We start from the raw sequence: 14141 nt of genomic DNA, 5'->3' as shown, positions 1-14141 counted from the left end.
CTAGGCAGGGGGCGCTCAAGGAGCACCGCTCGTGATCCCCAGCGTCAAAGCAAGTTATGGATGTATTATTAGCGAGTTCTGCTAAACAAGTAAAGCACTAAAAAGATTCTAAACATACAGCCGGAGCAGGACTGATCAAGGAAGGCTTTCCTCCCTGGCAGTGAGCTCCATTGAGACTGAGAGACTTTTAAAACTGAAGAAGATAAAGAGGACGTTTACCGGAAAATGACGATATTTTTGTTCAGAAAGAGCGCAGCTGGTCTTAATCTATAAGTAGAGGTAAGACAGCGATAATTATTCATGTTTTGTTTTTGTAATGAAATGTGCATAGTGTAGGTTATAGTTTTTGAATGTGTTACAAATGCAGAAATCCATCATAACTCAAACTGTTACCAATCAAATGACAAATAATTTAGTTTTATTTATTTTTTTAACCAAGAATCAATCCTTCAGCACTTTGCAATGAGTCTACTCTGTAGAGTGTATGTATTTGTAAATCTGACTGGTGACATCAGTGCCTCACCAGCTATGGACCCTACCGCACGTCACTGAAACTTACATAAAGTGTGTATAACTTCATTATGTATATGGTAGTAGTTAATGTGCAAGTGTATTGTTTGCTCCTATAAGGTGAGTTAACTCTGGTCAGTGAGTCAGCTAACATGAGATCATCTCTGGTTTCTTCAAGGCCTTCTGTGTCTGAAGAGCCATCAGCCGTGGTAATCAGGCATTGTGGCCTGAGAGGTCTGGATAAAATAAGAGGAGAAGAGGATATATTATGTGCAGAACAGACATTTTTAAAACACAAGAAAAAAATACAACTAAACTGCCTCTTGATTCTGCCACAGCTAGGGAAGTGCAGTGAAACTCATGTTCAGTGCAGAGACTCAGAAAGATGTTATATCCTCAGACAACTTAAACCTGAGTATATAGCCACTCTGTTTTACATAGCATACTTCACACACTACATTACTGAATACGTTAGTTTATCACTTAAATCATGTCAACGCTTTATCACTTTAACTTTACTAATACTCTAAGTAATTTTTTTTCCTTTCTTGTCAACCGTTATTTCCATCAGTGTTCCTATTTTCCTCCACTCATTTAATTTTTCTTTCTGTCTTCCTATCTTCTTCCTCTCTCCTCTTGTATCAATCTTACATTAATTCTAAAACAGAGACATTATATAATTAAAATCACTTCCAAAAACATTAGAATATACAACATAAAAACGTCCTATTATTATTATTATTATTATTATTATTATTATTATTATTATTATTATTATTATTATTATTATTATTATTATCTCGTCTGATTAAATACAAATAATGCTAATTACCACAGTATTAGGAGCTACAAGCAAAAACAACATAAGTGACCATTAAACAGGTCGTTATCTCTCTTCCTCCATCATTCTCAGGCCATGCAGATCTTCATTCAGTTCTCCTGCTACTGACTCCTATTTTTTCATGAGGAACTTTCATATATCCAAACTGAGCAGTAAAAAAGCACACCTAAGCCTGGCGGTCTACGCTCATAAATCACAACCATAAATCAGCAAAACAACTTGTAATAACTCTACTTATAACTAACTATCTGAAATATAAACTAAAGGTCACCAATCAGTTCTAAAACATCTTTAGACAAACCCTTGTTGATCCCTGGAGAACCAGCGTACCAGATTAGCGCCTTACAAAGAGTTTTCAATCATTCCGTTACATCGGGGACGTCTGGTCACCCTATCTGAGAGTCTGGTCTGTGGGGGTGGTTTACAGCAGGCACCCTGCTGAGAGAGAGGCCGTCTTTGCAGCAGGGTGGTGAAATTCCTTCTGGTACCTTCCCATAGTACATGGTCAGAATTCAATCTGACTACGATTATTTCCCATTCCTACCTGGCTAGTTTGGCCCTTTGTGGGCTAGAATACTCATCCATGACCCATTTTTATGGTTGTTGTTAAAGAAATTAAGTTCTTTCGCAGCTACTCCTGCTGTTACTCTGTTGTATGATGCACCTGCTACAAAAACTGATTTTGTATCTGGAGGGAGTGTAAGAACTCTAGGAATGGGTCGAAGCAGAGCTGCTGGAGCTGAAGGACGAAGATGAGGAGTGCTCTTTTCTCAAAGACAGGAATTTGTTTTGTTGCTGCTTCACCAGGACTGGACCTTTTAATGCAATGCAAATGTCCTGTAGCCTCAGTAGAAAAAACAGAACCAAAGCATAAAGTTTAGCTGATTTTAAGGGTTGTGTTGTTCAGGTCATAGTGAGCATTTATCTGCCTCTAAACTAGGCCTTCTGCCCCTTAGAGCTTTCAGGGCGGAGATTTCAGTCTATTACAGCATAGCGCTTTTCCAAAGGTGTTCTTGGACCCGAATTCCTTCAGATCCTCACCAAGCTCCCTCCTGTTCAGTTGTGGGCTAAATGTTCATCTCTCTCAAAATCATGCTCACCCCTATAAGGCTTGGTTTTTGATAGAGTGATGGTCATTTTATATTTCATTTATTCCCCATGATCACTCCATATTGTCAACATTAGACAGTGTTTGGTCAGCACAGTCGGAAAATCAGCAGGGAACCAAATAGTTATTTTCCCCCACTGAATTTTGGCTACTGACTTAAATATGAAATGTAAAGGGTAGAAAAACAAAAATTTTCCACTTCATTGTCGGATATTTCTTTGAATAAAGAAGTTTCCTTTCTGCAAGGCTTTTAACTCACATAAACAAAAGAGATCACATTACCCCAGTATTAGCAGCTTTGCACTGGTTACCGGTCCAGTATAGAATCCAGTTCAAAATTCTTGTCCTTACTTTTAAAGCCCTGCATGGTCTAGCTCCTCCCTACATTTCTGAGCTGATACAGCTCCATACTCCGACCCATAGTCTGAGGTCACTGGGCCAATCATTGTTAGTGGTCCCACGCACTTATTTTAAAACTAGAGGGGATCGCTCATTCCAGGCAGTGGCTCCGAGGCTGTGGAATGTTTTGCCTCTCTCTTTACGTTGTTTGAACTCTGTTGCTTCTTTTAAAAAGCAACTAAAGACGCTGCTATTCAAGCAGGCTTTTTATTAGACATGTGGGTTTTATGGTTTCGTTTGTATGTTTTTTTTCCATTTTGTTTTAAAATGCTGTTTAGTATTGCTGTATACTGTTTTTGTTTTTTTTTGTTTTTTGTTTTTTGTATTTGTATTTTACTGTGAAGCACTTTGTGATTTTTATCTGAGAAAAGTGCTATATAAATAAATTTTACTTTACTTACTTTACTTTCCTTATTCCATTTGAAGCAGTTCATTGTGTGTTTGAGTTATATAAAAACCCCAAAGTTAGTTGCAGGTCTGCACATTTTCACACCCAGAATCAGTAAAAGCTTCTTTCGGCACTTGAAGAAGGCAGAGCAGCTGAGTCTGGTGAGCATTTTCCCTTTAGTCTCTGTTCTGTCTCTCTTCGAGGTCGATTGTGTTTGTTCCTCTCCTCTCCAGCGCTTCAGCCCCCCCCCCCCCCCCCCCCCCCTGCTTCTGCTGCTATGTCTTGTCTTTCTGAGCACTTTCTTCATATCAACCGAACTCTGAAAAACATGGATCTGGTAAGCTGGACTCTTAATGCTATTGATCAAATTTTTTCGACGGGTAGGCAACAAAAGGGGGACCTGTCCGGCCCCGATTTGACTCATTTCGTGGGATACACCCTATATTCTTGGATGGGAAATGGTGTGACTTTCAACTTTGTCATTCCTGGACGTGGAAACATTTACATTTAGATTCATGAAACTTGGATTTCTACTTATTGGATTTGGTGTATTTTTGATGTATCAACAAATACAGCAGATGTCGGTAGCAATTTGGCCTTGATCAGTCTACCAGCTGCATATGACGCGCTCACTAGGCGGTGAACGGACAGACCCGGATGTTGTAGGAGCAGCTGGATGTGCTGGTACGCTGACTGGCTTCGGTGGTTGAACTCAAGGGGAGATGGGATAAAATCTGGAAGCGAAACGCGGAACAGTCTAACAATTTGGAATATTGGATTCGCTATTTGGAGTCAGCAAAGACTTATAGCTGACGGGAAAGTCAGTGCAGCTTGTCTCATAACAAATGAAGTATTTGGACTATGCCTTCCCTATCTAGTCACTCCTGGATTGTTATGGCAAGAGAGCTCAGAACTCTTCCCTGCTACCTCCTCCCCCGCTGACATCTATGGATGCTTTCTGAACTGTTGGCTGGCTGATAACATCAAGGACAATGGCCTCTGGAGAGTGTTCACGGAAATATAAACACTTCAGACACACAAAACTGATGCTCATAAAAACAGATGAAATTACACACGACTAGTCTCAAATGTTTTAACTTTCTGCTTATATGTGTCTCGTCTTATTTGTGCTTCTCGTGCTGAGGTTTTTGATATCAAACTGTATTCTGTTATAGGATAAAGTTTGAAATATATATTTTTTTCCTCTCACCTCCCTTTTTGTGCCCTCTATCTTTCCACAGAGTAATGGCAGCGCCCTGTGGGCACCATGTAAGCAGTTGTCCTTGGCAGCAAGGCCTCAGTAAATTGTCTCCCTCTGAAATGTTTGTGATGATTGTGATGGTGGTTGTACTGAAACAGTAATTTCCCTCTGGGATTATTAAAGTATTTCTGATTCTGATTTAAAATCTATGCAAATTAATAGATTGCCTACATATACTTAAATAATCACTCCAGTGTAATGATGTTGAGATGCAGTTTATTTACTGTTACAGATTAAAAAAAAACGTACACATAGTAGTGACTTAAAGGAAATCTTATGTTTAAGAGCACTTGGCGTTGCAGCTGCAAGCCAGGTGAGCCTGGGTAGTTTGTCTTAGATCCACACTTCTGTCATAGACGGTGGTCTGAGGATCTGCACAAACAGGTAAACGCACCAGTTAGAAATTGCACTTTGAAAATCTTTACACGTTATTAACTTAATTAAAAAAAACTCACCAGATGCCAGGCAGCTGAAACCAACAGTGACAGGTGTGGTCTTGACAGGCAAACAACCGGGCAGACAGCGAGGTACAGGCTCAACTGAGAAGCATGTGGAGTCCTCACCGTGGATGGTCAACTGTTTCTCCAGCTGCACAGATTCAAGTTTCAGACGGCACTCTGTAGGAGGACAACATGTTGATGAGTTTTTGAAGAAGGCAATACGCACTTTATTCACATGCAAAACCTGTAGATACAGATAGGGGTTTACCAGATGCATCCCTGCAGCTTTCAGCAGGAAGAATCCAGGAGTGAGCAAAGCTGACTGAGTTCTTGGCCACGCGTCCGTTGGGAGTGTGGTACTCCTGTCTGATCTCTCCATCAGCCTTTCCACAGAGTCCACAGGTCTTTCCTTTCATCCAGTCAGCAACTTTGATCTGCATTGCAACATCAGATGGGGCATTGAGAATAGAATTATACACTATATTTGAGGTTTCCCTAAAACCCCACTTCTGAGCTTCTGGCATTTGCAGGGGAAATCTATCAATAAATAGCATTGCTTGTACCCTCCATGTCTTCCTATCAAAGTAGACTTCTTGGAGACCGTGGCTGGGTGCATAGACAGCAAGTCCCTCTCCGCTTTGTCTGATCTCGATGGAAGCTGTAACAGTTTCATGATGCATACTTATCAGTGAATTAATAAAACATTATGACACTCAGAAATGGAAAGGGAAATTATCAGGAGTATTTGTAGCTCATAGTTATAGGTGCAATAATGAAATAAAACAGGACTGTTCATAGTGACCTGTTGGGTGGCGGTAAGGCAGGCTGGTGGGGGGTATTTCCATTTCGTTGACCTTCACAGTGACGTTGTTGTCCTTTGGAAACATGTCAATATCGCTGAAAGCAGAGAAGTGAAAACCCTCTTAATCTTGGGGTCTTAACCATCTTGTAAATGAAGCTAAAATAGTTACCCTACATTGTGCTGGAAACTTACATCTCAGAAATCTTGACATTGATGTGGTGTTGTTCGGACGTATCTTTCCTCAGGAGAACCATGAATTTCAGCTCATCTGTGCAGTCCTGTGCTGCAACCTGGTAGCAAGAGGAAGGCATCTTGTTCTTGTAGCTCCTGTTGTTGAATGTGTAGAGTGTGTCTTCGACAAAGCTGCATTCAGCTGGAAAGCGTAAGAAAATAGGCTTTTAATCTGGACTTGCCAGACAAAGTCATGTTGAATATCTCTATGAAAGAAAAATTCCCCATTACCTGCAGCAGCCTTAGAAACCATGAAGTGGATCTTGTCAATGACTTCATCAAAGGGGCTGAGACCTTTGATCTCATCAATGGGCATAGACATGGGAAGATGCATAGTGACATTGTAGACAGAGCTCTGTAAGAAGAGTTAATTAAAATTATTAAAACAAACATTAATGGTACTTTCTACTGGGAGAACAAAGCTAGAACCCTTCATACCATTGGAGTTTTGGTTATGATGTCAATTGTCTTTTCAGATGTGGCAACTGCGATGACTGAGATATTCCTGGTGCTGTTTTCTCTCTTTGTGTGGATCAAGTCAGACAATACTTTAACAGGAATGTACTTGTTAACCCTGGGGGGGAATGAAGAAATGTCAGAAATTGTGCAAAGATTTTTGATCTGAGATCTTAGGAGTATTGTAGATACTTACATCTTTCCATAGCGTTTCAGGGTAGAAGGCAGTCTTTCCCAGGACACTCTGAGGCGAGCAGCAGGGCTTGAAGAAACAATACCAGTCTCTCCTGTAACATTGGTGCTGTATTTCCTGCACTGTTCTCCCCAGGAAATCTTGGTCTATTGACAAACATCATTACATTAGTAGAAGTCACCTACAGTTGCTTATAGTCTTTAATTCTATAACTTGTAAACAGGGCTTACTGTAACTTTGTGCTTGCTCAACACAACTGCATCAGCACAGATCCTCCAGTTGCTATCAGAAGAAATGTTGGCGACAATGATCTGAACTCTGGCATTTGGTTTGTCAAGGTAGAAACCAAGCTGGTATCCCACCATCCTCTTGTCAGCTTTGACAGCACGGAGAATCACTGCCACAACGGCTTCTTCCTCGCCAAGATATTTTTTCTGTGGTTACAGTCAAGATAAATTATTGTAGGTTCACACTTAAAATCATGCAGAATAAAAATGATAACTCTAAGTGCTTATTGTTTTTTTTTTTGTTTTTTTTATTATGACCAAATTTCACCTCTTTGTAGATGGCTTCAACGCTTGAGGCACTGCTACCGGAGGCAACCATTTTCTTGTGTAACCTCTGGAACTTCTCCATCACTTCCTGTAAAGCACAAATGTTGTCAACTTTCCCAGATGTGTTAAAACTCTTGCCTGAATAATCAAAAGGAATATGTTTACCTTTGAGCGACGATCACTGGAGCTAGAAGAGCTTGAGCTGTCACTGAAGAAAGATGCAAGGCTTGATGCAGAGCTGGTCCTACTTGAACTGCTGCTGGATCTTGTTGAGTTGACTCTCCTGCTGCTCCTACTGCTGCTGCTGCTGCTACTACTGCTGCTGCTGCTGCTTCTCCTGCTGCTGCTGCTGCTGCTACTGCTGCTGCTGCTACTGCTGCTGCTGCTACTGCTGCTGCTGCTGCTGCTGCTTCTGCTGCGACGGCTACTGCTGCTGCTGCTGCTATTGGTCCTGGCTGCAAGGTCAATCTTACGGCTGGAGCGAGATGAAGAGGAGGACCTTGAAGAACGGCTCTCAGAAGAGCTGCTGGAGCTGGAGGAGGAAGATGAGGAGCTGTTCCGTCTTGAAGACAGGATTTTGTTGAGCTTCACCAGGACTGGACCTCCTTCTTCAGTTTCTTCGTCCTCACTCAGGTTGATGCGTTTAACAAGCTTCTCTGCAGCCTTTGCTCCGACTTTAACCTCCATCTCCAATCTCTCAACAACTTCTCCTTCAACTTAAAGGGAAAGATAGTAATGCCATCAAGACCTTTTACGCACAACATGCTTCCACAGACTACTATGTGTTGTTTTGCCAGCGCTTACTTGGTGTCACAGAGAAAGAGAAGTTGTGGCTACCAGCCAGTTTGTACAAGACAATGTCTTGGATGGAGGCTCCATTTTGACTGGCCAACTTGAAACAGGCCTTCAGTCCAACACCAATGTGCTTAGCGCAGTACTTTTTGGCAAATCGACGGAACTTATATTCAGGAATGGGCTCTACATCTTCTTCTTCCATGGGAAGGAGTTCTGAGGAGTCTAACTGTAAGAGAAGTAAGTGATTAATTAATCACAATTTGATTGCAGATTTAACGGTAGCTGTCGAAGCGATGTTAAAAGTTACCATGCTATTGCCAGTGGGATCAAGCTTGGATGAGCGTTTCCTGTTTGGGAAGGATGCCAAAACTTTGGCGGGGAGAAGAGGAGTGATTCTCTCAACCAAAGGTTCCTCGATGTTTCTTGCTACAGCAAAGGTTGTAACACTGTTGGGGGAAAAATAAACCAATTCAGTTGGGCTCTAAGGGTAAGGACAAAAGTCATGTCAAAATTTTTCACAGGCTTACTTCATGGATGTGATGTTTTCCGGCACATCAACAGGAAGAGCTTCAAGCTTAAAGTCACCCTCTTTGATATTAAGTCTTGCAGCTATTTTGGCTGGCACAACAGAGTGCACTTTAGCGCGAGCTACCAAAGCAGCCTGGAAGATGTTGGTGTTAAGTCCCATAACGGCATATGTGTCCATGGCAACCCTGGAGAAATAAATGAAAAGGTTTTTATTTTGAATTTTATCATATTAATAATTTTGTGCTGAATTTTTTGTTGGACAAGCAGGGTTAGACACTAGCCACCTACATTGGTCTGATCTCAGCCTTGAGCTCAACGTCTGTCTCCAGCAGAGTCTTGACGTCGAAGTCTGCTGACAGACGTGGTGACGTGTTGGGCTTGACTGAGAAAACAGAAAGCTTGTGAGTTTTCCCATTGCATTAAACTGACTGCAAGGTTTTCTTTTGAATACTGTAGTCAGATTTCATTGAGAGAAGATGTGAATATCCTCAAATCTAAAAGTGAAGGTAAATTGCAAAGCTTGGTCAGTCTTTCACTGTAAAATGGTAATTTACTCACTTTCAACAGAGGCTGCAGCCACAGCAGCACTGTACAGACTGAGTTCCATTGGAATACCAGCGACAGTAGGAAGAATGCGTCGCATCTCAGCAGCCAGCACTGGCTTAGCGTAGTGGAAGTTGATGTCAGACAGGAGCAGAGCCTTGAGAGCCTCTCTTCCATATTCCTGAATGGGTAATTCCTTGCCAAACTGTAAAGGAAGAGGACATAGTTCGTACCGTGTCTCACAAAACTGGATTTGCTTTGATTTTAACTGATTCTTGCTTGTTTAATACCTTGACAGCCTTTTCGATCATGGGTTTGTCAATGTTAGCAAAGCCAATCTCTTGTCCAAAGAACTTAACATACACAGAGGCTAGGGGTTTGCTGGTGGGCAAGGATCTCCATTCTGACAGCTGTGGAGAAAGAAGAAAAGAGATTTAAAAAGCTCATATTGGACTATATAATAATTCTTCTTTTATTTTGGGCCTTTCAGTGTTCCTTACAGCCTTAATGACTCGCTTCATTTTGGTGATCCTGTCAGTACTTTCAGAGAGAGCAGGGTTTTTCAGAATCAGCTCCTGCAGTCCTTCAATATTCGCTCCAATCTGTAGAGAAAACAAAAAAACTCAACAGTGTTGAACAACAACACCTTTACTATTTCTTTTCCAAGCAGTGACTGTATTTTTGATGGTTTTACCTCCAGGACTTCAGCAGTACTTCCAGCGATGAAGCCTTTGGTCTTTGCAACAAAGGATTTTGGCATAAATGTGGCAGCATCATTGATGTAAAAAGCAGTTGCAGCAGCACCGACCGCCAAGGAACCTGATATAGTTTTTAATAAGTAGGTTAGCTGGCAGTTCAGGAAAACAGAACTCATCTTCTCTTCCTATTGCCTTACTGTTGTAGAGGTCCACATGTACAGCTTTGCTATAACGCAGGCTCAGTCTGTCCAACTTTGTACCCAAGATCTTCATGGCGGCGCGGCATGCGGCAGCACTGCAATAACAGAATTATAGAGATAACTTAGCATTAATTGGTCCAACTTGATGATAATTCAAGCACAAACAATTGCCTTACACATCAGGATGGATCGTTGCGGGGCTCCTGCTCAGGGACTTCATGTGAGAGTAAGTGAAGCTGGCCACCTGCAAATTCTCCTCGGTTTTCACAGAGTTGGCAACAGTTGTCACCAAACCCATAGAAGGACTTGTCTCGAAGAGAACAATGCAGGACAGCATACGGAGCTCTGGGTGGAGAGCCTTGTCCATGTAGAGCTGGAGAGCCAGTTCCTGGACCTAATTCAGATGAGAGCGATAAAGTCTCAATGGAGCTCCGCGGACAGACACAAACACTTTGAAATACTTGATATTTAGAACCTACCATTCTGGACTCCCTCTTTGCAATGTTCCTCAGAGCCATGATGGCTTCAACATGAATTGTCATTGGCAGAGATACAGCAGCAGTGCCATGGATGGGCATGATCTTAGTGAGTGACTTGAAGCTAGATGGATGGCCGGCATTTCCCAAAACCTTTATGTACAGGATGATGTTCTCTTCCTCGTTCTTTGCAATGGCGTCTGACAGCCGTTGTTGAATAGGCTGTTGATGTAAATTTGCAATTAACAACATGATTCATTTCTCACAGTTTCTCTTTAGTTTGAAGCAACAGAGTTTATGTGATCACATTACCTTTATGAGTTCAACAGGACAATCAACTGTCTTATTGCAGTATTTGTTAACCATTGTTCCATATCCAAGGAAGACAACCTCACGCAGAAGTGGGTTTTCCACTACTTTGTCGCTGTCTACCAGGCTCTAGAAAAGTGCAAAAGATCAGATACATTATATGCATTCATTTTTTTCTTAAAAATATGTTATTCACATTGTGCAGATTACCAACCTCAAACAGCTTGATAACCTCAGGGTCAGCAGTCACCATGTGCACAGCTGTAATGAAAGCCTGAGCTGCCTCAGCGATGCTTATTTCCTCAGCCATGAACTTCTCTTTGATGAATCTGAGACCAGCGAAGGTACCAGTGGCAGGAATGGTGTCCAAGAACCAGTGTCTGTGAAAGCAAAGAGAAATTAAGTTTCAAAAAAGTTAATTTAAATCCCGTTTTGTTTTACAAATTGTGTTGTGTCGCCGAGATGTACCTGTGGGGAGGCATCTTTTTGTACTGGTTCCAGTACATTTCCAAATCTTCATAGCGGGCAACACGGAGGAGTTGTACCAGTTCCAAAAACTTCAAAGGTGCATTTTCATGAACATCCTCTATGTTGTAGGTAGCCAGGTGCTTCAGGACCTCTGCAACCTAAAACCACATAATTGAAATGAATAATTTGAAGCCATTGTCACATATAATCTTTACCTGTCTTTAGTTAAAAGTCCAAACCATACCTGGGCTGGTGCATCACTGATCTTGATCAGCTGAAGGGGTGTCTGAAGAAGTTCATCGGAGAACTCGTATTTGAGAGATCCACGGTGACGATATTCAGCCTTGACAGATGGAATGGGTTCTTTCTCAATTTCAAGGAACTCCAAAGACTGCCTTTAAATTAAGGTGAAAATAAGTTAGGTCAAAGTTAGACTGAATCCTGACATCACGCTCATTATCTTAGTGACTCTTGACATACTTGGTCCTCATCTGAGCAGCTCCGTTAGCCTCAGAGAAAGGTGAAAACTGGATCAGCTCATTAACGTTCGCCTTCAGGATCATGACGGCATCGGCGACTGGTTTCAAGACGTAACTTAATGTTGTGGTACCTCTCAAGTTTTTGGTTTCCTGAGAAAACAAATCACAGATTAATTGCAATGTTTGGCTTTTGGAGACCCTCCATTGGTACATAATGGGTTGAACTTCACCTCCTGGCACTTGTCGCATTTCTCAGTGTATGCCAACCCGATGTCCTTATTGAGTCTTTCCTGGCAGTTGCTCAGGTCCCTGGTCTTGGTCAGAAGGATGTTCTCAATTCGTGCATCTTCACTGATGGAATAGAGGGTCTTGCACACACCCTGAGTTCCGACCTGTGGAGAACAGAAACCATTTTAGACTGAAGTTTAATGACTACTTGCAAATAACTTCTCAAACACACCACAAAGGAGAACGTTTACAAACCTCCTGCAAGTCATAGACTTTGTGGGTCTTCTTGATGTTCAGCTGGAGAATATTCAGGATGCCTCTGTAGATGTTCAGCACCAAAGTCGAGACTTCCTCAGGAGCAAAGACTTTACCAACAACACCATTGGTGTATTCAAACTTGATGGGAATTGCGAGCTGAGGTGCAAGGGCTGCTGTCAACTTGGTTGCTGGCACTGCTGGGTCCTTTGGCCAAATGCCGCTGTACTCAGAGAGCTCAGGTTCCACAAGCTGTGATTTTAAGCAAAATGTGTTTGTAAAGTATTTGAAAATTTGAATCACTGTTGTTACTACTTGCGAAATATTTATTTATTCATTTATGTATTACCTTCAGCATATAAGTATTTTGGTCAGCTGCACTGAGTAGAAGTTTGGTGCTGATTTTCAATCCAGCTCTTGCCAAACCTTCCTCAGGAAGACCGCCCAGGATGAGCGCTTCATACTTATATACGTAGGTCTTACCAGCAGCAAATTCAGGGGCTGTGAGCACAATTTTGCACAGTGAGAATGAATCTACTTTATGTAACAAAACTGCATAAAAAATCTATGGAATTTAAAGAACTATTAATCAGGGAGTATGCTAAAATTCACCAGGCTGAGTCATTCTCACTTAAGTTTAGCTATGGTACATGTTGAATTATTTAGTTGACATACAAATAGTGAACTTACCAAAATTTTGTCCAGCTAAAATTGAAATAAAATACAATAAAAATGTTTAATGTAAGTTGGTGTCAAATTAAGAAAAAAGAAATAACTCTAAAGCTTTAAAGAAGTTATAAAAAACTTTGACTTTAACAAATGGCTCAGAAATGGCAAATGCAGCTCTTTACTATTTAAAAAAAAGATAGTAGATACATTACATTTAAAATTAAGGCACAGAAAAACTCCTAAAACATTAGGTGAAAATTAAATATAAAAATTAAATTGATCAATTCAGTATCCTACTTACCCACGAAGGCCAGAGTCAGGGCTAGCACAACCGCTTTCATGGCTGATGAGGCTGTGACAATCAGTAGTGACAGGTAGCCTTTTATAGGGAAATCTTTGCCGTGTACATGTGCTGATTGCATTTGTTTTGATGGATAACTTATTTATCTTTGAATCAGCAACTGGTTTGAGCAACATACATCAAAAGAAGGAAAGTTAGGTTCACCTGACCTTGGTCTCTGAAGCAGGTCAAACCTGAGCATGCAGTTCCAACACCATTACCAAATAGTTCAATTTAGCAATTCTTGTTTCATCTGTAAAAGAGCTTCGTTCTTTTACACCTCTCTGACATTGGTATTTGTAAATGCATAAACAATTTTTCTAACGAAAATATTACCTAAGGATAACACATGTTCTATTAGAAAGGCTTCAAACTCCACAAAAGATACCTTTACAAAAGTAAAACCTGTTTGTTAGTTTGTTAGTCTAACATTTTCTATTCAGCAAGTATTATTTTTATAAAAGGGAACACAAAAACAATAAAACTTAAAATGTAATAATATTTTTTTCATTGTTGCTACATGTTCCTAATCCGAAAAAAAAGAATGATCAATAATATAAAAAGGAGAATGATAACAGTAATTATTGAATTTGAAACAATAAATATGTTAAATATTTCTGCATTTCCATTGTGCAAGAGATTTACTTTTTTATGTGTAAAATATTCTGTTAACATCAAATATGCTGGGATTGAATCCAGTTTGGTCTGGAAGAGATCCAGCTTAAAACCTCTGCCAAGTTTGTGTGCAAGTTGTAATGACTTGTTGTGGTGACCTCTTAATAAGGGAGAAGAGGAAAGGGCTCACTTTGACTACTGATATCATTGTTAACAAGAGTCATACTTTATGTTTGAATCTGAGTGACAACTTTTAATCTCTGTGCATGTGCACAACAACAAACACATTTCTCTTTGATAGTGTTGTTCTTAGTTGTGCTTAGTTTTTAATACTGATTCATTTAGCCCTAAAAGA

The 14141-nt window shown here is 40.7% G+C and overlaps 1 protein-coding gene across 1 annotated transcript; it reads right to left on the bottom strand.

Annotated features, from left to right (window-relative positions):
* Window positions 1-4706: 4706 nt before the first annotated feature.
* LOC105921725 (vitellogenin-1-like) lies at window positions 4707-13204 on the bottom strand. The gene is made up of 33 exons (XM_036141157.1): window positions 13133-13204; window positions 12853-12867; window positions 12512-12663; window positions 12163-12414; window positions 11910-12071; window positions 11681-11829; window positions 11445-11595; window positions 11201-11358; window positions 10947-11112; window positions 10736-10861; window positions 10427-10645; window positions 10124-10341; window positions 9945-10042; window positions 9744-9868; window positions 9550-9651; window positions 9340-9459; window positions 9065-9254; window positions 8795-8888; window positions 8506-8691; window positions 8286-8424; window positions 7988-8204; window positions 7349-7899; window positions 7185-7271; window positions 6860-7063; window positions 6633-6775; window positions 6419-6554; window positions 6212-6335; window positions 5942-6122; window positions 5750-5844; window positions 5511-5605; window positions 5216-5381; window positions 4963-5124; window positions 4707-4879 (listed from the first exon to the last, which is right to left on the bottom strand). The coding sequence occupies exons 1-33, from the start codon at window positions 13170-13172 to the stop codon at window positions 4788-4790; spliced, it is 5115 nt and encodes a 1704-aa protein (XP_035997050.1). The 5' UTR covers window positions 13173-13204; the 3' UTR covers window positions 4707-4787.
* Window positions 13205-14141: the final 937 nt, after the last annotated feature.

Source organism: Fundulus heteroclitus, chromosome 9 (genome assembly GCF_011125445.2).
Source record: "Fundulus heteroclitus isolate FHET01 chromosome 9, MU-UCD_Fhet_4.1, whole genome shotgun sequence".
NCBI lineage: Eukaryota > Metazoa > Chordata > Actinopteri > Cyprinodontiformes > Fundulidae > Fundulus > Fundulus heteroclitus.
The sequence above is the reverse complement of the archived record's forward strand: the minus strand, read 5'-3'. Positions and strand labels throughout refer to the sequence as shown.

Excerpts from the sequence above, each read along its gene's own strand:
- LOC105921725 (XM_036141157.1), bottom strand. The coding sequence starts at position 13,172 with ATGAAAGCGGTTGTGCTAGCCCTGACTCTGGCCTTCGTGG. Across the intron at positions 8,692-8,794 it reads AAGGCTGAGATCAGACCAAT|GGTTGCCATGGACACATATG; the intron begins GTAGGTGGCTAG and ends TTATTTCTCCAG. Across the intron at positions 6,123-6,211 it reads GGTTTCTAAGGCTGCTGCAG|CTGAATGCAGCTTTGTCGAA; the intron begins GTAATGGGGAAT and ends TACGCTTTCCAG.